A 24,819-nucleotide genomic window follows, 5' to 3' on the forward strand; every position below is an offset into this window, starting at 1 on the left:
CGTTGTGTGGCAGATATACACCCCAAAGGGTGCAAACGTTTTTGGAGTGTGGCCAAAGGTACACCCTTTGGAGTGTCTATCTGCCACACAACAACAATCGTCATCTGCCTTGCTTGCTATGCACGTTATCAGCATGCTATGTCATGCTGATAACGTGCATGCCGTTCGTTATTGGAAAGTACCGGGCTCGCCGCGTTAAAGATAGGAAATGCGGACAAGACAGATGACGATTATCGTTGTGTGGCAAATATACACCCCAAGGGTGCAACTATTTTTTGAGTGTACGTGTTTCATCATCATCATCAGCCTGGTTACACCTGCTGCAGGGCAAATGCATCTCCCATACTTCTCCAACTACCCCGGTAATGTACTAATTCTGGCCATGTTGTCCCTGCAAACCTCTTAATCTCATCCGCCCACCTAACTTTCTGCCGCCCCCCGCTACACTTCCCTTCCCTTGGAATCCAGTCCGTAACCCTTAATGACCATCGGTTATCTTCCCTCCTCATTACATGTCCTGCCCATGCCCCCATTTCTTTTTCTTGATTTCAACTAAGATGTCATTAACTCGCGTTTGTTCCCTCACCCAATCTGCTCTTTTCTTATCCCTTAACGTTACACCTATATATACGTGTATATACGAATAACTTGCCCAACTTGACGTTTTCATCTACCGGACCACCCAAATTAATTTCGCGCATTTCATCGTTCACATATTTGAATTTTGGCGGGAATATGTCTATTTTCACGGTCCCGCCTCGAGCGCGCACGTTCGCATGTGTACTTTGGAGCGCTTTTGTCCCGTTCATCCGGACTTTCTCCTTTGGCCACCCTCCAGCCTTTGCGATCTGGCCGATCTGGCCACTATGGGCAGATCTCTCCGGGACGAAGGTAGTCATGGCATGCTGCAGGTTTGTCTCTAGGGCGTCTGCAAGTAAGTTATTATGCGTGGTTCCTCATCCCGTCGCCTTGCTCCGCGGAGAAACTCGGATTTTATTCACACTGCATTGTGTAGCTGCCCGAGTTTGAGTTCTTGTTCTTAGCGAGACACGGGTGATTACGCACACATTTGTGGTGTGGTGAGCTGTGCTCACTGATTTGGATAATTATGTAGTTCTTAATTGCCTTTGGGGGACAAAAAACATACCCGTGAGACATACTGGCAATGCGAAAAGACTTGTGTTTGAGGAGAAAAGTACGCAACGTTAACACGTGGAAGCCCGATGACCGGACGCTCAGGGCAAAGACAGTTTGTGATAGTACTACCGTACTGTAATATATGTGACTGTTACCAGTGTTTCACCCTCAGATGTGTTTAGCCGCCACGTTACCGTGGTGTTACTAGTTGAGGCACCATGCTTTAGTCGTTCACGTTTTCGTATCGATCACATTAGCGCAAGCAACGACGCATTTGACCTCTCTGCATCCGTGAAGTAGGTCTTGCCGCAGTTGCAAAGCGAAACAGAGCGCGTTTATTACCGCAAGATAAATCGAGACTGTTACACGGCTTCGCTCTTACATATGTGAAACGTCGATGGGACTAATAAAAAGTACTTGTAATTGTCACTAGATGCCGAATTAACATCCTCTGATTAAAACGTACGCCAATTGCCGTGCGTCCGATTTCAGGAAGTCAGTTGCAATCACCTGAGCAGTCGATGAATGTCACAGTGTATTTACGCATGTTTTCTGTGTTAACTTTGTTGAAAAGTCGGCATTGTGACCTCATTACTGCTAGGAGGTCAAGAGGCAGGACAGATGCTGCCATAAAGGCACGGGCGGTGTTATCTTTGTCGCCAGGTTACGTGAGACTTCGCTTCTGACGAACATTGCCTTGTCATAAAAAGAACATTTAAATGTACTGTCGACTCCCAGTACTGCCTTCCAAGCACTTAGTTTGCCTTCTTGCGTGTGTGTGTGCATCCGCATTTGCCCGCGAAAAAAAGCAAAAAAAAAACTGTGATTGGATTATTGTCATCCGTAAGCTCCTTCACAGGTTACTTGCCAAGCTCGTAGTTCGGGCCTGCTGCAAATGCTGGTACTAATAGGCTTTCTCTCTGTTGCAGCCTTCCCCTTAGGTGTTCGAACTTGCTATACAAATACACGGAATGCCTTAAAAATCAACAAAGATACTAAGGTTATATGTCAAGGGTTTACTGGCAAACAGGTAAGCTTGTCCTAATGGGCACACATCTATCCCTGCATGGTGAAGAAAATTGTGAGATGCTTAAAACACCCATCTGCATTCTAACTGTATGACACTTCGATTGTGCTTGTGTGTGGGTGCATACATGCATGAGTGAATTGTATTTAATATACCACTGTGCTTTGCATTCCTGCAATGTGCAACATGTAAACCCAATAACTCCTGTGGTGAAGTAATTCCTTTAGTGCACAAACACAAATTTTCACAGCTGCTGAAGTTTATCAGCCTTCCAGCAGCAATTTTTACAGGTATTGCTTGCATTAATGCGTGGCTGATGTGGAACAGTCAGAGCACATTGTATGTTGATTTTGAAATCTGTACTCGCTCAGACTTCCAGACTTGGGGACATAACTGCCATTTAGATGTTGCTTGTAATTGCAAAGCAGTGGCGTGTTTGTGTGCTTCATGTGTGGAGCTGAGCAGGTAACAGATCATATCAATCTCCACACACAAATCTCTTACGTGCATTCCTGTGGTTGATTATGGCGAGTGCTTATGAATGTTAAGGTTAACTTTATGCTCGCAGGTTGTTGCTGTTGAGACGTATTCTAACGCATTTTCCTCTCCTCTTGACTATTGTCATCGGGGGACTGAAAGAAAAACTTGTCTCCTAAACTGAATTGTATGGATTGCACTGCCACATGTAGTGTCCATGACTATGCCTCCCCAAGGTCATGGAATATCCAGGGACAAACAAAACGAAATAATGAAATCTCTATCCCACTTTGCAATGACGGGAATTTGTAACAGTAAAGAGCCACTTCTGCTGGTTGATTGCCACTAATTTATCTTCAAACACTACCATGAATCTTTCTAGCTGGGCCATCCCAATGGCAACTGCATGCTTCTGTTTGTTCATTGTGCCCTACTTTGTCTTTTCCTTTTCCTTCCTCTTTCTCTTTTGCTACACTGTTTCTTCATCCTGTGCTGCATTGCACATCAACAACACCAGTTTTACAAGGATAGGCAGCATGAGCTATGTTGCATGAGTGTATTGCTTGCTGTTACCTCTGAAATACAGTTTTGCCTTGTTAATGGGACTCACTAAGATGAAGCTATAGCTCAAGGCTCCCATCTAAATACATGGGAAAGGAGAAATCATTTTTCTCTGCAACCACTGCATCAAATTTGATGAGGTTTGTTGCATTTAAAAGAAAAAGTTAAAATCTAGTGACAGTTGGCAGCAAATCTTTCTATTTAGGTCATAAATTTTTTAAGATTGATGAATATCGCAATTGTTCAATAAATATACTATCAAGCTTACAGCAATGAAAAACGATATCACAATTCTGTAAACTGTATCTAATAGTATGTCTAACGAGGACAAAATTAATGGATTTATACATGGCCCTCACATATACCACTAATACGTGAGTAGGACATTTGCAAAGCTCTTATAAACATTGTGGCAAATTCACGTAAGATATAAATTCATGTATCAAATTTGTCTGCTTTGGATGCTCTCACGGATGCAGTTTGCAGAACTAAGATATCTGTTCTTGGTACAGAGCTGCAAGTTTGTAAACTTGTTGCTTCTATTTTTTCAAACGTACAAACTGTTGAGAATTCCTTTTAAAAAATTCAGGATCTAAATCAAAATTTCGCTTCGAACAGTCGCTAGAATTTAACTGTTTCTCTCAAATGCAACAAATTTCACTAAAATTGGCAGAGTTATCTCATGAAAGCGTTTCAGCATTTTACATGTATTTGAATAGGTTGCATTGAAGTTGAGCCCGAGCTAAAGCTTCCTCTTAATATCAATGCCTCAAAATATAGATAATTTTTGTGGGCACCAAACTTTTCCAATAAATTTGCTCCTTGTTAATATGGAAGCTTGTTGTCTGGACAATGGACAGGGCAGAAACATGTTGTAAGGCCTTTAGAAGCTGGTGTAGTTTTTCTCATCAATATAGACAGAATCATTGTGAACAAGGGCTCCTCTGAAAGAAATAGACCAAAAGCCCCTCGCCTACTGATGGCGAAATGCAGGCGGCGTGTCGCCTTCACCACAATGGCTCTGGCCAGTGTCTCTTCCATCGTGGCAGTTGCATGGTAGCTTAGATACTCATGTGTTCTTTCACGTGTACATACAAAGATAAAAGCCGGACCTTCTAGATTCTTAATCTGTTCTACTGGCATCTCATGTGCAGAAGCCAGTGAAGACACAGCAGCTTTTTCTCTTACATGCTAGCTTTGTCAACAAGCTGTAGCTCTCACTGCTTTTCTGTTGGTCTCACTTTGAGTCAAAGCTATGTTGCTGAGAATTCCATTAACATGAAGCTTGCCATCATAGTCCTCATTATCCGCTCGGTGCTTCTAACTGCATTGCAGTTTTGTTAATATAGCGGTGACAAGCATAATGGTCTTCAAGTTGCTCAGATTATGTCAAATTTCTTTCCAGTGCGTCAGTGCCATGCACTGAAACCACCATTTTTTCTCAGTATATGTTCTGTTTTCCCATTAAGCTTTATTGTTAGAGATGACTCACTTTATGGACATTATTGGTCTCTGGTGTATGTGGCACTGGTTTTCGTTTTGATGCAAAAGCATTAAATGGCCCGTTGAGTGAAAAAGTTGGCCTGTGTTGCAGCAAAATGGCATCTAAATTCCCGTTGGCTACGATGTCACATCATATGCGCACCTGGACAGAGCAGAGCAGGCAAAAACACACACCTGCTGGTGTCGTTTCGTTCATCTCGTTTATTTTCTCCATCATAAAATGCGAACGAAATTATGGGACTGTCTCCAGCAGTGGTTCCACACATGCACTTCAGTTTGTAGCCTTCACTTTGTAGTCAAGAAAATTTGTTCATGAGTGTAGTCAGATCCATAGGTTCCACTTGAGAAGTGGCAAGCACACCATTTTTACCAAGAGCTGATGTTTGGGTCTCTGGACAGACAAGTAAAAATCTAAAGACAGATCGCAGTGCCATGATTCAATTCCTGAAGCATCTGCAAGAGTGATTCATATTTTGGCGGTGATTAGATAAGGATAGGCCATTTTTTAATTGTGATATTCATAAACAAACAGCAAATTCAACCTGCCATCTTTATAAAGTTTTATTTCCCTACAGGTGAGGAGCAGAAATCAACGAAAAGACTGCAAAATTTATATTGTTGGCAATGAGTTTGTCACTGCCGTAGTGTGAGTGTGGTACAGATTGAGCAAAAATATTTTTGACTTCAAGTGCAGCTTGTTCTGCTTATAAGTCATCCTGTTTTGTTGCGCAGGCATTTAATTTAGGTTCTGAACAGCTATGTAACAGTAGCTTGCTTTTTCTGTCTTTTATAAAGACTTGTATAATGCTGCTGTAAAAAGAGAATGGACTTAGCATACTGACTTCCTGCTGCCTTTCTTGTGTATTGTTAATTTCACAGGGTACATTCCACAGTAAACAGGCACTAGAGTATGGCACTCGGCTCGTTGCTGGAGTGTCCCCTGGTAAAGGTGGCCAGACTCATTTGGGCCTCCCAGTCTTCAACAGTGTCAAAGAGGTAAGTGGTAGGAATATGTGTAGCACAGATTCGCAAGCAAGAAGCAGCACGTGCCATAGTTGTATTGTGTTCTGTATTGCATCGAGCATTAGTGTAAGTGATGATGACCAACAAGCATAGGAACCAATATTTAATTAGGAAAGGGTATGGGAATAGTTATATTATTAGGCCAAACGTGAACAATCAAAAGATGCAAGCTTTCCATACTGAGTTGAATACTGTACCTTTGTCTATTTCTTTAAGCCAAAGAAGGACAGAGTGTAGGGACAAAAGGCAGTAAAAGCGCAGCGCATACAAGCATGCTATTGATTGTGTCTCCAAAGTATTACAGCGCTGCATGCCATGAAAAGAGCTGAAATTTCAAACCAAACGACGGTGCACGCCCTCCCTCTCAAGGAAGCACTGCAACCAAGAGAGTTCAGGTAACACACACAAACACAATGGAGCACACACAAACACCATGGCCTAAATTGCATTCCTAGCAATGCCGCTCGTCATGACACGTTACGTCCAATGTGGAACACGCAACGCCACCACCGGAAATGCGCTGTTCGGCTAAGAAAAGTAAGAGGAAAAGAAAAGAAGCTGGTACTCGTCACGTGAACTCGGTGTGGCGCCTCAGCTGCAGTATGGGAGAAGGCAGGGAAGGAATGTTGAGTGTGTATGTTGGCAGTCATGCTCACCTCCTGGTGGTATGGTAACAGGGCATTCAATTTCTTTCATCTCTTCCAATAAATAATAAACTGACATGAAAAATTATTTTGGTAACATGATTCCTAGATGGCATTTTAGAACTTCTGGTGTATAATTAAAATTTGCAATGCAGCCTGGTGAGGGGCCCTTTATAGCAAATCAGGCGTTTGCAAGTAAACTTCCTTGAAGTTTTGAAGTTCCATGAAGTTCCATGAAGTTTCCATGAAGTGTATACATCTGGACACATGACTGAGAAATGGGTGAAGGGTCACTAATGTCTTTTTATCTTGATACTAGCAATAATGTAACACTGCAGCAGTGCCTAAATAGGCACACATGAGCAGTTTGATTGGTTATATACTGCAATATTAAAAATGTTTGTTATCACACAGGAACAGAAGCTTATGACATTTCCCATTACCATGCCTCATGTGGTAGAAACATGATGAGCCAAGGAAACCAAACCTCGGATACATATAAACAATCTAGGTAGCCGAATATCAATGCATTGCTTCTTAAATACATGCTATCACACAAAGCAGAGCCTGTTGCTGCATGCTTTCTCTCTTGGCACTTACTGTTTACAGCAGGGATGCTTCTTGCAGCAAAATATACTCCCCCACTTTTAACAAAGTTGCGATAATAGATGAGTATTTTCTGGGTGACTTTAAAGCAGATACTCTTGCCTGCATTGGATAGTAGACAGTAACAAATTATGCTAAGTTTTGTTCCATGGAGACTGAAATAGCAGTGAAAACGCAGAATAATTCTCAAATAAAGTATTAAATACTGAACTTGTACTCGAATTCTGAAATATCTTCACAGGCCTGAAAATTCGAAAGCAGTGCTGCTATTTTCCAGTCGTCTTTTCTACTGCGTGGGATACGTTGATTGCATTCATGTGTACACTAATTTGGTGTGCATGTTGAGATTCTTAGAAGCTTTTATGTCAAATGGCAGTCCAAAATCATACTGTATTTAGTGGCATTATGGGTAGCTCAAAGCCGACTTCACTTTGCACTATATGCTTTTAGGTGTAAGAGGTCTGTGCCAAAAATGCAAGCAGTACATTAAAGAAAAATTGATTTCACAGTCTTTCAGATACATCAATGTGGTCACATTCAGAGTACTTGCCATTAGACACAATGCAATGGTTCCAACTCTTCTTCCATTGCTGGAAGCACGCTTGGAAGCCCTTCTCTGTTGAGCGCCTCAGCAGCAATGTCATTTCCTTTTGAATTGTCGTCATATCCTTGAAATGCCAACCCTGGAGCAGCACTTTGCATTTGGGGAACAAAAAAAAAGTTGCGGGGGGGCCAAATCTGGCAAATAGGGAGGGTGTTCTAGCACAGTGATAGGAATTGCATCCTAAAAACTTACACACTATCCAGAGTTTACTAATAAATGCAACATTCTCTTGGTTGCAACAACCCGCCGTGGTTGCTCAGTGGCTATGGTGTTAGGCTGCTGAGCACGAGGTCGCGGGATCGAATCCCGGCCACGGCGGCCGCATTTCGATGGGGGCGAAATGCGAAAACACCCGTGTGCTTAGATTTAGGTGCACGTTAAAGAACCCCAGGTGGTCAAAATTTCCGGAGTCCTCCACTACGGCGTGCCTCATAATCAGAAAGTGGTTTTGGCACGTAAAACCCCAAATATTATTATTATTATTGGTTGCAACTTTTGTCAGGAGTCTGCAGTTTCGCCACTATGGTCCTTTCAAGTGGAGAGAGTGGTGCCGCTACACCGTCTTCCACTTTTTGCTGATTCACTCATGAACTTTTGGGACAGACATCGTAGGCACATCTGCTTGATTATATAGTGTCAGTCTTGGCAGCTGCCTACTGGGGTACAAATGTGAGTATTGTCATGAAACATGGTTACTGCACTAAGGAAGACAGAGACCTAAACAAGAGTTGCACAGGACAGGCACGGGACATAACTGGCTTTACTACGCCAATGCTTACATGCATGAAAGACACACATTGGTCCATCAAAATTTAAGTGTACATGTAATAGGTATCTTCCAAATGGTCTATCACACGTGCGCACCACACATCCTCTTGGCTAAGTAAACAATTTCTTTACTTGCCAAAAAAAGGTGTGTTAATGCAGCTCTTGACTTGTATGCAAAATTCTTTGCAGATAAATTAACTTTTCAGCCTTAAACACACCCAGTACACATGTACCATCAAACTTCTGTGCACAAGAAGCCTAACTGCATTAACACATCTATTGGGATCTTGAGTAAAGAAATTGATTACTTGGCCAAGAGAATGCATGATGGACGATTTAGAAGATGTAACGTCCATTGTCAAAGTTTCGTGTGAGTGTGTCTTTCATGCGTGTAAGCATTAGTCTAAAAAAAAGTGATGGGGTTTTTCGTGCTAAAACCACTTTCTGATTATGAGGCGCATCGTAGTGGGAGACTCCGGAAATTTCGACCACCTGGTGTTCTTTAACGTGCACCTAAATCTAAGTACACGGGTGTTTTCGCATTTCGCCTCCATCGAAATGCGGCCGTCGTGGCCGGGATTCGATCCCACGACCTCATGCTCAGCAGCCCAACACCATAGCCACTGAGCAACCACGGTGGGTATAAGCATTGGTCTGTTAGTAAAGCCAGTGAATGTCATCCAGCAACTGTGCTGTGCAGCTCATGTTTGTGTCTTCCCTAGTGCTGCAACCATGTTTCATAATGCCAGTAACCAACTAACCCGGCTTTCAACATTAGTGAATATTTCTTCCTTTGAGAAAAAACATCAGTTTAAGGGGCGACAGGGATTTGAAAGATATATTTTTTATTTTTTGACCAAATTTGATAAAACTTGGCAGGTTTGTTTAGTTTCTTGTTCTGATTCTAAATATGCAAATACTTTTTGTATAGGTTCATTACTTCATGATACAATTTATTAATGCATTTTGTTTTGGGAACAATTGACTAATAACTACTGCACAAGAATATACAAATGGCATGTGGATAAATGCTAGAAAGCATATGGCACACAATTTTAGCAGCACTTTTATGATTAGGTCAGGATTTCTTATGTTATAGCACACTGAAGTCCAGTGTGTTGAATATAGTTCTCCTGTGGTAAACAAAAGACAAACTTTAGAAACTTTAATAAGACAAAGATGTTTAACATCTGCTTCCAACATTGTGTGCTCTAAACATCTAGTTTCGTGCTGCAAAAAGAATTATTCGTCCACCCACAATAGGTACTGAGATATCACAGTAACAAAGTTGCTGAATATGCAAACTTAGTAGGATCAAAGGTAACCACTCAGCAGATGAAGGACCACGAAAAGTGTCCATGTGCCTGTCAGAGCATTAAAAAATGCATATGAGCAACTACTACGCCTCACGCCATCTCACCCTTGAAGAAGGAGCCGGTCGGGTTTTGAAACGTTGGGTATTTAAAAGTCGAATAACTTTTGGTTGGAGCTTCTTTGTTTTGAAATTCGTAAAATATTTTGGGAAAATGAAGAAAACAAATGTCACATCTAATCAAGATTGTTCAGAAATAACACACACACAAAGCTTTAGTAGGATCCAGAAGCATGGGTCAAGACTGCAGCATACGAGGCTACGGAATGCGAACACTGTGTCAACAAATATGTGCCATTTTAGCATCGACACAGGCAAAAAATCACCTGCCCTATATGTTCTAAAATTGCCATCATGGCTGAAATATCAACATGCAAGGTAACAAACTTGTTAGATAAAGAGAATAATAGATGTTGATGCAAAAATCATTTTTTTTTATAATCTTTCGGCAAACCGCTGTCGCTCCTTAAAGGTCAAATCATACAACTCGTAAGGTGCATAAAAGGGCAGCTGTAATTTGCCATAATTACAATATAACAATCTATATTAAATGCCAAGTTTAGATTGTACCAGAAACATTATGTTTGTTTACTGTAGCCTGATTCTGTTTACTGGATTACTGTGAAATCTTTTGAGCTGTATTTTTGATTGGTATTGCATAATTCACTCACAGGCTCGGGCAGAAACAGGGGCCGATGCAAGTGTCATCTACGTACCTGCCCCCGGCGCTGCCAAGGCCATCTTAGAGGCCATGGAAGCTGAAATCCCATTGGTGGTTTGCATCACTGAAGGAATCCCGCAGCAAGACATGGTGCGTGTCAAGAACCAGCTTGTTCAACAGAGCAAGACACGTCTTGTTGGGCCAAACTGCCCCGGCATCATAAAGGTAAGATTACACGCAAAATTTTTACTCTTGTTGAAGTTGAAGTAACTTTGGTGGAGTAGAATTCTATGCTTTAGGCCATTACTATTTCTAATGCTTCTAGCGCCTTCACAGGAGACTTATGGTGTTCTTTCTGCCTCATTACAAGCTTAATCAGGCAATATTTTTGCCTTGAATAATGCCCTTTGTGCCCAAGAACTCTGGTGAAAAAGCGTACATCACACAAAGGAACTATAGTGTCTTATGCTTGTTCTTAAATAATGTGAAGCCCAACCAATGGACACTTTTGCTACCAATGGCTGGCTGGCTGTAAACAGTTGTCTTTACTTGGTCTCATGGCAGTTTCTAAGCCACCTGCAGAGCACATAGCTTACGGCAAGCCACACTGTGGCACATTCAGGTCATGCCTCATGATGAGATCATGGTTTTGGCACGTGAAACCCCAGAATTTAATTTCCTTCATGGCTTGTTCATTGGCTATGGTAAACAGGGATAGGAACAACAACTTAACAATCAGGCTGCATTTGGAGTCTTTAAATAAGCAAACAAACAACAAACAATTGACTAAATCTAAAAGTCACATGTGTTGTTGAGCTCTGTGCAGAAGCACACTCTTAAAAAAGTTTGCACCCTTTGTGGCGTATCTTGTCCCACAACAATAATTGTCATCTGTCTTGCCCACATTTCCTTTCTTTAACGCTGAGAGCTTGGTACTTCCAAGTCGCTAACGGAATGCACGTTATCAGCATGACGTAGCATTCTCGACAGGAAAGTAGCGAGTGCAGCGTTTTTAAGGAAGGAAATGCAAGCAAGACAGGTGACGATTATTGTTGTGGGACAAATATACACCCAAAAGCGTACAACTGTTTTAAGACTGCAGCACATTATATGTGCCCCATATGCATTATTGAGTTTTTAATTGCAAACAATATATTCTAAAATGTCAGTCTTCTTTTTAATAAGTGACGTTTGTGATAAGACTGCTTCCACTGCTCATAAGAAAAACTTCAGTTGTTTGGATCTGGTTAGCACATGACGTTGGTGGTGTTTCAGCCTGAGGAGTGCAAGATTGGCATCATGCCTGGCCACATTCACCAGAAGGGCAAGATTGGCATTGTGTCGAGATCAGGCACTTTGACTTATGAGGCGGTGCATCAGACAACACAAGTGGGCCTTGGCCAGTCACTGTGTGTTGGCATTGGTGGAGACCCCTTTAATGGGACCAACTTCATTGACTGCATCGAAATCTTCTTAAAAGACCCAGACACAAAGGGTGAGTGGTGACTAACTGTCTTCAAACGGTGTGTTTAATCATTAGTTGCGTGCGACAACCTTCAGTGCTTCATGAACCATGCTTGGTGAACGCATTTTATCTTGGAAGTTTCTGTGCCAAGATGATTGTGGCAAATGTAGGTGAAACTCCAATAGCAGCATAACGCTCATTAGTACTTCTTTTAAACATGCTACAGTGGCATTTTGAGTTGGCTTGAACACAAATAGAGCAATAGCAATATTAAGTAGTGTTAGTCAATAATGAAATGTTTTGAATGACCCAATTAATCAACTTGATTTGCTTTAACAGACAACATCTTGAAGAGAGAAAACTCTACATCATGCAATAAGTAGTCATTTCTAATGCATACAATGTGCACGTCTGTAAGCATTACCTTTATATAACATTCCATTCCGGTACTGCATAGGTAAAGAATGGATGATTGCATGAGTGGGCCCTCCAGTGTAAAGCTGGTAACTTTTCACGTAGTATCTGTGCACCAAAGGGGCACCCCATTTCCAATCATTGCAGTGCCAAAATGGCTGACCACCTGTCTGGGAACGTGCTTGTACCTATTTTAGTAGCATAAGTTCATGGCGGCAGCCCCACTATGGGCCTCCAAAAGCTGTGGCATATGCTTTTAAAGTGAAGCTTTCTTTGCCTCTTCCTTAGACTTTCCCACTGCTGCTGTTGCTGTCTTGCATGCCATGTCGGGGTGGTTCAGAGCGTGTATATATATAGAGAAGCAGCGGGGCAGAGAGGAAAGGAGACACAAGAAACTCGTTTGAACCCTTGCACCACGTTGAATGTGCACAATGCCCTCTGGAGCTCCCTGGGCATCGCCACTTTAGCCTCTTGACAGCTGTATTTATCCATGATCCCCTGCAAAAGCACTGCAGAAATTGCAGCGCTTAACTTTCGCTAATGTGCAAGTCCAGAGGGAAGCTAGATACAATGGCAGAGAGGAGGGGCAGAGGAGGCAGAGAATGGGTAGAACCAGAGTCCTTCAATGCTTTTCTGGTAACAAAACTTCGCCGTAACGCTATGGGAAAGCTTGCTATATTGCCGCAGCTGGAAAAAAGGCGGCTGTACACCAATGCCAGAAAGCATCTACAGGGCTCCATTTCATAATGCGAACCTTCGCATGCAGTTGAGCACATGGTGAAAGGACATTTCCTCAATAATCTGATAGACCACACTGTATGGGATGTAATTTGTAGGGATGTGATTGTTCATCTTGGGAGGGTAAAAAATCAGCACGTGTATCAGGCTGAAGGTTGCACTGGCAACCATTCACGTGGTTGCCAGTGCAACCACGTGAACGCCAAAAAAAAACAAGCAAACAATTTTTTTTAAGTTACAATACAGCAATAAAGTCTTGTTTAATGTGTGCAGTCTATAGATCTTGTCATCTGCTAAAGCATGGAGCACTCCCGCGCTTTAGCAGACGGAACAAAGCCCCACCTCCAAGCTCCTGTGTGCCTGCGCTGCTTATCTTCAATGTGTGGCCACACCATGTGCGCTGGCACTTTGCGGAGCGTGGCCACGCTGCGCTGTGTTGTAACTGACAGTGGACGGCCCTGTACATGGATAAACTAGCATAACCAATTTCTTTACAAATGTAATAAAATTCATGCAAATTTATGTTTTAAATAGGTGTGACAGAACTAGGGCCTGTATTTTAAGATGTTCTATTGCATATTCTCTTTTATCACATGTCATGCCAAGGGTGTGCACCGATCCCAGCGTAGACGGTGGCGCAGCTGTCTCTGAGCCTCCTCCAAACCAATGACCAAAGGCCAGAAGACTGGAAAATGAAGTGGATCATTAACAAATATGGCCCCATGGTTATAGTGAAAGTGAGGCATGTCGTATAAGAGCCTGCAAGCAAACTCAGTTGTGCACACTGGTCAGAAAAGTGAAGCAAGTGTGAAACTTGCAGTAATCAGTTGTTAGATTGATAGACAAGATTCCATCAGTTCTTGCATATTGAAAGCAGACGCGGCAGTGCCGCCTGTTTGTGAGCTCCTGCTTTTAAGCAAAGTAATTGTTAACACGTTACGGGAGATCCACCCAGGTGGGCATTTCATGTTAACACTTATAGTTATGAGAAACAAGATAGAAATCAGTTATCCCAACGGCCGTAACTAAGAACAATGCGCACAAGAATGTTGAAATTAAAGTGCACAAGCGCAGGTGTAAGCATGCAGCAGTAAAATAGGTGAAACAGGAATAACTGCAGTGGCAGCCACCATAGAGCAAAGTAAAATATTAGTTTTGGAAAAAGCTGAGGAGCGGCAGCACACTAAGAATTTTTTCTAGAAGTCACGGAAGGTTGCAGCACCTTCGTAGAGAAAAGTGCATTCAGTTACCGCTGCACATGTACAGCCGTGATCACTTGGGACTTGTTTCCGTCGTTGTGCATGCATGGTGTGACCCTCATAGGGTAAAAAAGCTCATGCTGCTTTGCGACTTTCAGTTCAACTTATTTTATGTTCGCTTTCTCTCCAGTGCTTTTGTGTGAGTTGTTCACACCTTCATTGACTTCCTGTTTTTCTTCAACATTTGTCTTGCCATCGTGTACACCTCACGAGGCAATAGTTGCTTTAAAAAACTTGGAAAGGAAGCTGTGAAATTACAGTGGCGGGAAGGAGCATAGGAGGTGATACAATCAGTTAAATGTACTCTCTGTGTGCGTATACTTAACATTGCTTGTGTCACTCTTTCATGCTGTCAGATGTACTGTACAGCACAAAGGCTGGCGCTCACGTCTTATTAAAGATTTGCAGATGCAAGATCTTTTTTTTTTTTAATGCCATTGTGTTATTATGCTGGTCATTTGAAAAGTGTTTTATGTGAAATATAGTCATGTCTGTACAGGGCTGTGTGCAATAATCATTAAAGTAATTTTGTCTCCTCTTGTCTTTTGAATTATAGGTATTATACTCATAGGAGAAATTGGTGGGAATGCCGAGGAAAGTGCTGCTGAATATCTTGAAAAGCACAATTCGGTGAGTAGTTATTTATCATTTTACCAAATATATCCAATGACATTCGATTGTAAAATGTTGGAGGTGTAGAATATCTACACCTCCAACAGTTTTGTTTGCGAATCCTCCCTGACTGTCCTGATTCTGGCTGGCTGGGTGCTGCTGCTGTCTCGCCGAATAGCTCACACTTAAAGAAAATTTAATTACGTGCTCAATTCTGGGATCGAACCTCGGCCCCCCAGCACAGCCCAATACTCTAACCATTTTGCCACAATCATATGTATGCACACTTCCATCATTTCAACACCAACTAGTTCTTTGAGATGATTGCTATGTATTCATGATGAAGATTTCCATACTGTCACAAATGCTTACAGTGGGGGATTGGCCAAGAAGCAGCTGGTACATTTAAAATAAATGAGAAGAAATGAAGAAATACACACCAATATTAGAGTTGTCACAATTGTCTAGCACGGTTGTGCGATAGCACATGAGCACGCCAGTTTCCTTTACGCGAAACACGCAGGAATGAAATGACCAAATTTATAGCATTTAATTAAGCACTTCATGAATGCTTCATTTCCATAGATTCCAAAATGGTGCATTGGATATGTGCAATTTTTTTCATTGTCTTGCACTGATAACTTCAATTTGCTTTCTTCTTTTTTCGCAATACAGTCAATGCTCATTACAAGGCACTTTAATAGTAATCCAACAAGAAAGGTCCGTTATACTGAAGTTTGCTCTGTCCTAAATTAGGGCTGTAGTATGTTGTGAAATGGCAGAACTTTGCATACAGGGTCTGTCCTAAAACTTCCCAGAATGATTTTTGTAGCCGGCAATGCCGCCTGGTGGGGTGGGGCTTCGGGCGGAGAAGTTAGTGGGGGATCTAAGCTTCGAAACGAGACTGGTCTCAATTTCCTGCGGCTAGTTGTTGAGGCAGGTCATGCTCTGCGTACAGGTATCTACTGCACCCTCGTCAAGAAAAAAAAATGGACCAGTTTTTGGAGCAGCGTTATGCCATCAAGTTTTGTGTGAAACTGGGTAAAAACGGGGCGGAGACGTTTGAAATGCTTCGGAAAGCCTACGGTGACGACGGGACGAAACAAAGCCAAATGTGACAAGAGAGGTTCCGGAAAGGTCGGGAGTCCGTCAACAACGACGACCGCTCGGGACGCCTGTTGACATCACAAACCAATGTCTCGGTGCAAAAAGTGCGTCAAATTTACAACAAGGACCTGCGATTAAGTGTTCGAATGTTCGCAGAGAAGTGTGGCATACCCAAAACAATTGTTCATCGCATTTTAACGGAGGATCTTGAAATGAGGAAAGTCTGCACGAAAATGGTGCCAAAAGTCCTGACGAGCGAGATGAAGGAAGAGCATGTCAGGAATTGCATGAATGCTATGGAACGGATCCCTGAATTTTTGGACGGAGTCATCACAGGGGACGAGATGTGGATTTTCGAGTACGATCCCGAATCAAAGCGTCAGAGCAGCGAGTGGCACACCACGCAGTCTCCTTGCCCAAAAAAAGCAAGGATGAGCAAATCACGAATCAAGGCATTGCTCATTCTGTTTTTTGACAGAAATGGTGTGAATTCGTGAAAAAGTGGCAGAAAAAGTGAACTCATGCCACAGGGACAAACAGTCAACAAGGAGTTTTACTGTGAAGGGCTCAAACGGTTGCACAAGAGGGTTCAACTCGTCCTAAAAGAAATTCGTAACAGTTGGATCTTGCACCATGACAACACATCAAGCCACACCGTGCTCATTGTCTCTGAGTTGATGGCCAAAATGGATGTGGCAACACTGCCCCAGCCACCGTACAGCCCCGATCTGGCACCACTGGACTTCTTTTTGTTCCCAAGGATCAAAAGAACCCTGAAAGGAGCTTGGCATGGGACGCTGGAGGCAGTAAAACCAGCTGTGACGACCTCACTGAAGGAGGTTCCCATTGACGGCTTACAGGGCGCCTTCAGCGATTGGGTGATGCGGTGGCAACGGTGCATCGAAGCAGAGGGAGAATACTTTGAAAAGTTCTGAAAAGATTGTAAACTGATATTGAATAAATGATTTATAAAAAAAATTCCTGGAAGTTTTGGGATAGACCCTGTAAACAGTGCAGTCCACTTATAACAGTATCAAGAAGAACGAAAAATCCAATCATTATAACCGATCATTGCGATATCTGGACTGCCGTAAAAGAAAGCTGTCGAACATACCTTTGTAGCCATGAAACCAAATTTGCCACTTTAAAAAATAGACATTGTACAGTCTACGCTCGTTACAACAGACCTGCGTACAACAGACTTTCAGATACAGTGGACCATATTTCAGCCTTAGTTTGTTCTACCTATTTTATTAATGCAACGAAGTTCACTTTTAGTGGACCACGCTACGACAGACTATCGGCTAGAGCGGACGAAATTAGTGGCAATTTATTTTCAAAATCGGCCTTATAACATGTATTTTTGCCATGTCCACACGGGCCGACAACAGACTTGCGAGGGTCAGTCAATGATCGCAGCTCAGTATCACGTGCATGAGGGAGGAAAGCAGGGCGGAAAATGCGCCATCTTCTTTAATGCACAAGGCACAAAGGGGGTGGAGGCGAGAGAGGAGGGGGGGTTCTACTCTGGCACCTGCTGCGTACAGAGCGGCCATCGTATCTTTAAAGCGATCTGCAATATGGACAAGGCAAAGTGCTCGCCCGTGCGGGCGCCGTGTCTTGAAAGCAATCAGCGATGTGGACAAAGTGCGCCCAGTGCCAGTAGCTTTGTATGAGCTGTGTTTTCAACATTTAGTTATCATTGAAGCGAGAGACAGCATGAAAGTGAATTCGCTCACTGCTGCTACCACGCTTATTTTGCTTCATTTGATATCGCAATCGATGCTTCGCCTTTCGGGTGAAACTGCGACTTTTTTTGTTTGTTTCTTACTTTGGACATTCGTTACTGACTCTTTACAATAAAGTTGTTAGACACCACGACAAAAATTCCGGAAGTGAGGCGTTTCAGATATTACGGACTTCACGAATAAAATGGACGTTTTTTGTCAGATTATCAGGGTCCGCTGTAACGAGAGTCGACTGTATAAACTAGCCTCTGAAAAATTGATCATTTATTTATGCCCCTAAACAGCGTGTTCATTAAAAGAAAAAATTGTTACATGAATAAGATATGCATATCAAACTACTACTAAGTGAAGAAATGGTCTGTTATATGTGAAATTATGTTGTATATATTAGATCCATTGTAACATGTGCAGGCTCTTCTCTGCCTTGTTCTTTTCTTTTTTTGGAATTTTCACAGGTAGCGGCTCATTTAGAACATACAGTAAAATCTTGTTACTTCAACACCCTTTAATTAGAAAATCGGATGACCTGCCACCTGGTACCAGCAAATGTATGGATTGTTTACTGGTATAAGGTGTCTGTTAATTTGGAAGTATTTGGCTGATGATGATTTGGAAAAACCTTAGAATGCAGTAGGTGTGGAGCGCCACAATGTGCAAAGAAATGGCAATGCTAACTTGCAACCGAAATGCAGCTACAATGTACATACCACTGGTATAATACGAAAATAGGAAGCTTGCTGGAATGCTTTGGGGGTATTATTTTTTCTTCCTTTACTTTTTGTGTTGTGCACCATGCATGACACTTCATTGGCCCTGTATTTCCACGACTGTTTCAACGATGAATTCTTCAGTTGAGGATACGGCAGGCCGTTGCATTTTTATTTAGTGCAAGGCATGCAATGGTGACAAACCTCGTAAAAGCCATTGACCTATTGCAATTAAAGGCACTTGGAATGCAGCCCACTTGTGTTGAAAATTGTGGCTTGATCACACGAGTGATAAAATAATTAATGTACACAGTAATGAAAAACACCTTTGTCCAGATGAGAACGTATGTGTTGCACACATTCTCATAGTACGACATTGTGAAAGAAGTCGCACAATCCTCCTCAGAGGTTGCGGCCCGCATCGTTTGCACCAGATATAGAAAAATTGCAGTTTCTGCGCGGGTTTCATGCAAAATAGAAATGAGGGTAATAGATTTCTTCAGTGAATAAAAGCATGTTGATGCAGTAAACATTTGTTTTTTTGTTTTCTCAGTTCGTTTGATAATTCAACATGCAGATAAGTCACATTTTTTTACAGTCCTGTGAAATCCAGAAGAACAAGGTTTTACTGATTATCTTTGTGAAGATGTGTGGTGTTTGTGTTATCACTTTTCATAGTAATGTAGTGTAGATGAGTAGCTTTATTTTCTTCCTGTGCTTTGAACATGTAGTTAATATGCTGCGACATTTGTGTGCAGGGCACAAATGCCAAGCCTGTGGTGTCCTTCATTGCGGGCCTGACAGCACCACCAGGCCGGCGAATGGGGCATGCAGGTGCCATCATAGCCGGTGGCAAAGGAGGTGCAAAGGAAAAAATAGAAGCCCTCAAGGCAGCCGGCGTTACCGTCACCAAATCACCTGCCCAGATGGGGGCTGCCATGCTGCAGGTGTGCATGCTCTTCTTATACATGAAGCAGGTTTACAGCTATAGGTGCATGTGTGAGGCTCACTGAAGTGAAAGCTAGTTGGGCCCATAATTAACTTATGTATGTCATTAAAAGCAGATGCTTACATAGAAAATGAACTCAGCTCTGTTATAGCTTCTATTCTGTGTGGTTTCATTATAGCAGCTCTCACTATAAACACAGCATTGGTTTAGAAAACTCGCTGCACTGCATTTGTCCAACAGAGCAGCCATATTTTCTTGGAATCCTTGTACCGTAAAAGTAGGAAAGTATATACCGTATTTACTTGATTGCAACGCGCACCCATTTTCCATGAGCAAAAAAAAAAAAAGAAGAGTACAATACCGCGCACCTAGTGCTTTCATATAGAAGTACTACTTTCTCTCATTTCGAAAAAACAGATTTATTCCCAATACACTAAAGTTGCGATGAATAAAACACAAATGGAAGCCGTGCAACTTGCCACCAAGATTTTCACTGCGCCGGTACGAGTCGCATGGGGCAATAGATATCACTCGTCGCTCTCAGACAACTCCTTATCGCTATCAACAGATCAAAGCATTTCATCCTCAGTGCCGTCCATGGCATTCGAAATCCCGCCCTTTTTAAAGGCCTTGTTGACCATGGCAAATGGGATTGTGCACCATGCATCTTTCACCCATCCAGCAAAGTCCTGCAGTGAGGCACACTTCATTTTATTGGTGGTCGTGAATTTGTGGTAGCCACTGACAAGCTATTTGGTGTAGAGCGCCCGAATTCTATCTTTCACAGGCTTGTTCAAACAAACATCGAGCGGCTGGAGCTGCGATGTCATGCCGCCGGGTATCACTACAAGGTCGGTGTTGCATGCAGCCAGCTTGTCCTTAATGCGCTGGTCAAGGTGGCACCTGAACGCGTCGAGCACAAGCATCCCACGCAGACCCAAACTGCCGCCGGGTCTCTTCCGCCAAACATTATCAATCCAGTCAGCGACCAAGTCCATGGTCATTTTCATTTCTGCGTACAGTCACGCCAGTCGGAAACACGATTCCTTTCGGGAGCATCTTCCATCTGAAGATAAGATACGGGGGCAGCTTGTGCCCATCCACAGTGCAACAAAGCATTGCAGCGACTCTAGTTTTTTCGTGGCCGAAAGACATGCGCACTTGCTTCGCCCCCTTCTTTTCAATGGTTGTGGTGGCAGACATGTCAAAGTAGAGCGGCATCTGATCGGCATTTCCAATCTGTCTGATGCGGTAGCCGTTTCTATGGCGCAACTACAAAACGTACGGCTGAAAACTGTCCAATTTCTCTTCATATTCTTCAGGCAATTTTTGGCATATCCCTGTCCACCTTCGAAGAGAAAAGTCTTTTCATTTCATAAAATTTGATAGGCAGCACCTGCTCGCTTTGAAGTCACTCTGCATTAGCCCTTTCTGTAGGGCTAACTGCATCGCCTGTACTTTGAGCAGATCGGTCGTCACAGGCCGCTGTGCCGCTCGCTGCTCTTGCACGTGTTCCGTGAGCAGCTCTTCTATTTTGGCGAAGCGGCCCTGCTTCGGTCCCCTGAAACCCTTCCGTGTTGCTTTGCTGGTGAAAATATTCTTCTTCTTTTTGCGCTGGTCGCGCATGCAAGTTTTGGGAACTCCGAACGCCCATAATGCGGCCCGATTTCCGTCCGTCTCCGGGCACATGATAACTTTCCTTTTAAATGCGGCATCATGGTGGACTCAGCGTGTCTTCGCAGTTGGCGCTTCCATGCTGATTGAATAAATGCAAAACCGGGAAGACAAGCAGTAGACTAGGTTACACCAGTGCCTGGTTACACATACAACATGAAGGTATGCACATGGAGGAAGCTACAGCAGCTAGGTTAGAAGCGCATACGAGGCAGCCATTTTTCGGATACTGATGGCGATATGGTAACGCGGATTTAGGGTCGTACTCGATTCTAACACGCATGCAATTTTTAGACCCATTTTACCGTAAAAAAGGTGTGCGTTAGATTTGAGTAAATACGGTAAGCTTGAATCGGAAGGATTGAATGGTAGTGTAAAGAGTTGGATTTAAACATCTTATTTTGTCAGAAGAATGCATTCACTATACACTCAGGTACGAGATGTTATTGAGGGGCTTGAGTGTTTGGAACAAGTATGTCAAAAAAGAAAACAAAATCAAAAACGAAAACACTGTAGTTACTGCAAACTTAGTATCACTTCAAAGAGGTTAAAACATAAGTAAAATATGACTTGTGCTTAGAGAAAGTGGTGATGAAGGGTAATGACTGAACATCCAAAATTGATTCCAGAACTTTTCTTTGTACTGATAAAGGCCCAACCACACACCATGTCTTCATCAGCGTGCCCATCTGATTGTGGAAAAAGCAACTATTATTTGAGGTTGTTAGAAGAAAGAAAGGAAAAGGAGCGACCACACTATAACTTCCCCCTGCTTTCCCCCACCTCCCAGGCACATATCTAATATCTGGCATGTACAGATCTGTGCAACACTTTGGCATCCTCCCTCGTGAGGTGTGTGCGAGAGGCATGTACCGATTTTGCAAGAGAAGAGAGAGAAAAACTTCATATTGTATGAAGGGGTTCGGTTCTCAGAGGCTCTCAGTCCTGAGCCTGGAAGTCTGACTGACGCGGAGGCATGTAAGCTGATGCATAGCCAGGCGTTTAAGCTGTGCTCCGTACAGCTTGGCCTCAATGATGTGGGGTTGTTCATATAAATATTCAAGAGTTGTATATGGTTGCTTGTGGTCTTGTTTTTCCTCCCTTTGCCTCGAGATGGGAGTTACGATTATGGCACAAAAAAAAAAAAATGAGAACACTGGAAGAACATGTAAAGGTTTTCATGTGCCTTGTGGTTATTTGTAAAATGCATGCTAGGTGATGCGTTTTCATGGCACCACTCATCTCTGGTTCCTTGCTAAAAGCGTGAGCAGTGGTAGTGCGCCTATACCACTAAGATTGACAGTTCATGATTTACAGAAATTGGCTGCTGCTGCTGCTGTTGTGCATAGGTGACACTTCAGCACACAGAAATTTGCATTGGTTAAAGGGCTTCCACATCATCATCATCAGCAGCAGCAGCTGCTGCTACTACTGCTGATGATGATGATGTGGAAGCCTTTTAACCAATGCAAATTTCTGTGTGCTGAAGTGTCACCTATGCACTTCGGTCTATAATTTCTACATGTAATTAAAGAATGCTTTTATGGTGCTTCATTTACCTCAGTGTGATGTCTTTTAAGCAGCAGTTAGGTGTTATGTGATGCATCATACTAGAAACTTCGCATTCACATGCCATGTGCAGCAGTAGCAGGGGTGATGATGGTCCCCCGTACCATGGGAGGTTTCAGCTGTTCTTCCTTTAAAGAAAGAAGACAAAATTAATGCAAATCTTGTAAACATTGCTGCAGTACTGTAACTTTCTAACTTTGTCATGCACTCCTATGTGCAACTGGAAGGATCATGGTTTGGGGTTATCTTTAAGATTGTATCAATTATTCGTGATTCAAGGTATTCCGGTTTCGAGAAGGGCCTGTTCAAGAGTTAAAGGAAGTTAGTCTAGATTTCAAATTGAGGAGTCCATTAGCCCATGCACCCTCACTTGAGAAGGCACCTTACCTCTTTCTTTAGAGATTCTTGGAAAATGAAAACGTTGGACATTGTAAGTATGTGAAGCTGGCTGCATGCCACTGATTTCATTGGGAGTTGTATTGAATGAGCTCTGTGCACTATTGCAGGTTGTGGTGCACAATTTTTTTGTTTGTTTTGCTGATTTTATAGCACTGACCAACGAGGCCACTATCTTTCTTTTCCTGCGTGTAAGCAGTACTTGGCTGTGTATCTGAACAAGCCCTATCAAAACCGTAGATGGCTTCGCCATGATGCATAATTAATTGCCTTGGAAAGTGGCAGCCAGCACATAGCACAAGCACACTTACACAGAAAGCACAAAAACAACAAAAAGTTTGCGCTTGTAAACTGATGCAAAAAAAATATGCAGATGATAATTCTTCATTCGTAACAGTTAACTTTACCTGCTTAACAGATGTTCTTGTTGCTCTTTCTGTGTCTGTTGTGCTGTTGCACCATCATTATGTCAGGAAACAAACTCAAATGTTTAAAAAGCAGTGTGCTGACATTCCATCTTGAATTCCAACTAAAGCAGTCATGTTTTATTGCACCAGAGGACAAAGTTTTATTTTTGCTGTGTTCCACATAGTGCTCCTGATTGCATAAGTTTACAAAACATGTCAGTTCACCTTTAGCCAATACATGAATTATGGAACTGAAAAGTGCAGCCTGTTGTTCTTTGCTTGAGCACTGCACTGAACAATTTTAAGCTATTGAGCCTGACCACAAGGAAAAAATGTTTGGTGACTTCTGTGTACCAAAAACTTTGTTTAGCTGTGCATTCGACCACATATAATACATCCATACTGTCAAACTCTGGTAGTGCATAATTCTGGTCACCCCACTCAAATGTCAAAGCTTTGCTCTGTCACACTATAAAGCATACTATAAATATAAAGCAACACTGTAAAAACAAATATTAAGTTGAGCAATATCACTAGAGTACACTTCTGCAATTGCAAATAAGTTAGTCTTAACTTTTTACTAGCACTCGCTAGTTGGCATCAATCACTCCATCATAATGACCTGTAACAAAAAGCCTTCACTTCATCCTGCATCAGCACATTGCATTGCCTGCTGGACTGGCCCATCAAGGAATGGTGTGCACTGTTGAATAAGCTTACCCAATGGCATACACATTTCTACCTCATAAATATATACCCAAATTAGTATTTCAAATATGGGCTCTCATTAATTGTTTTTATGTGGAATGTACACACAGAGAAATACACAGTTTTATAAACAAGATGTCAAAGCACATTAGCTTTGCTTTCACCAGCATATTTTTTTAGTAAACAGTCACTTTCATCTCAAATGAGACTTACGTAGCTGCATCTGCTTGTGTACAGAGGAGGGCAGCATGGACCAATAATAAATGTACTTGTTAAAGTAGACAAGGCCACCAGAATGTGTCAGATATTGCCACATTGTCCACATAGTGCCATCACACCTTTACCACGAGTCTTCAGGCCCAACAGTGTGAAGAACCATGTTTTCTTCCTTTCTTTCATCCTTTCTTTTTCTTTCTTTCACATCATGTTACTACAATTAAAGCGCTTGCCACATGCACAATATTGGTTAGTTCATGTTATGATAACCAATTGACATCTTTCTTTCTTTTTCTGTTTTTTTTTACAGGAGATGCAGAAGCGTGGTCTGGCATAGTCTCCAACGAAAAACACATAGATGTAGGTAGAACTGGTGTTAACATTTTATTGTACAGGTGGGCTATGCCATTGTTTCTGCCATGTGAAATAATAAAAGGCTTGTTCCATGGATACAACAAGAAAATGCA

The 24,819-nt window shown here is 42.4% G+C and overlaps 1 protein-coding gene across 1 annotated transcript; it reads left to right on the forward strand.

Annotated features, from left to right (window-relative positions):
• The first annotated feature begins 777 nt into the window (after positions 1–777).
• Positions 778–24,819, forward strand: Scsalpha1 (Succinyl-coenzyme A synthetase alpha subunit 1). Its single transcript, XM_075676859.1, has 8 exons — positions 778–934; positions 2,067–2,167; positions 5,585–5,701; positions 10,396–10,608; positions 11,659–11,878; positions 14,816–14,889; positions 19,192–19,380; positions 24,663–24,819. The coding sequence occupies exons 1-8, from the start codon at positions 898–900 to the stop codon at positions 24,687–24,689; spliced, it is 978 nt and encodes a 325-aa protein (XP_075532974.1). The 5' UTR covers positions 778–897; the 3' UTR covers positions 24,690–24,819.

Source organism: Dermacentor variabilis, unplaced genomic scaffold, assembly GCF_050947875.1.
Source record: "Dermacentor variabilis isolate Ectoservices unplaced genomic scaffold, ASM5094787v1 scaffold_12, whole genome shotgun sequence".
Classification (NCBI taxonomy): domain Eukaryota; kingdom Metazoa; phylum Arthropoda; class Arachnida; order Ixodida; family Ixodidae; genus Dermacentor; species Dermacentor variabilis.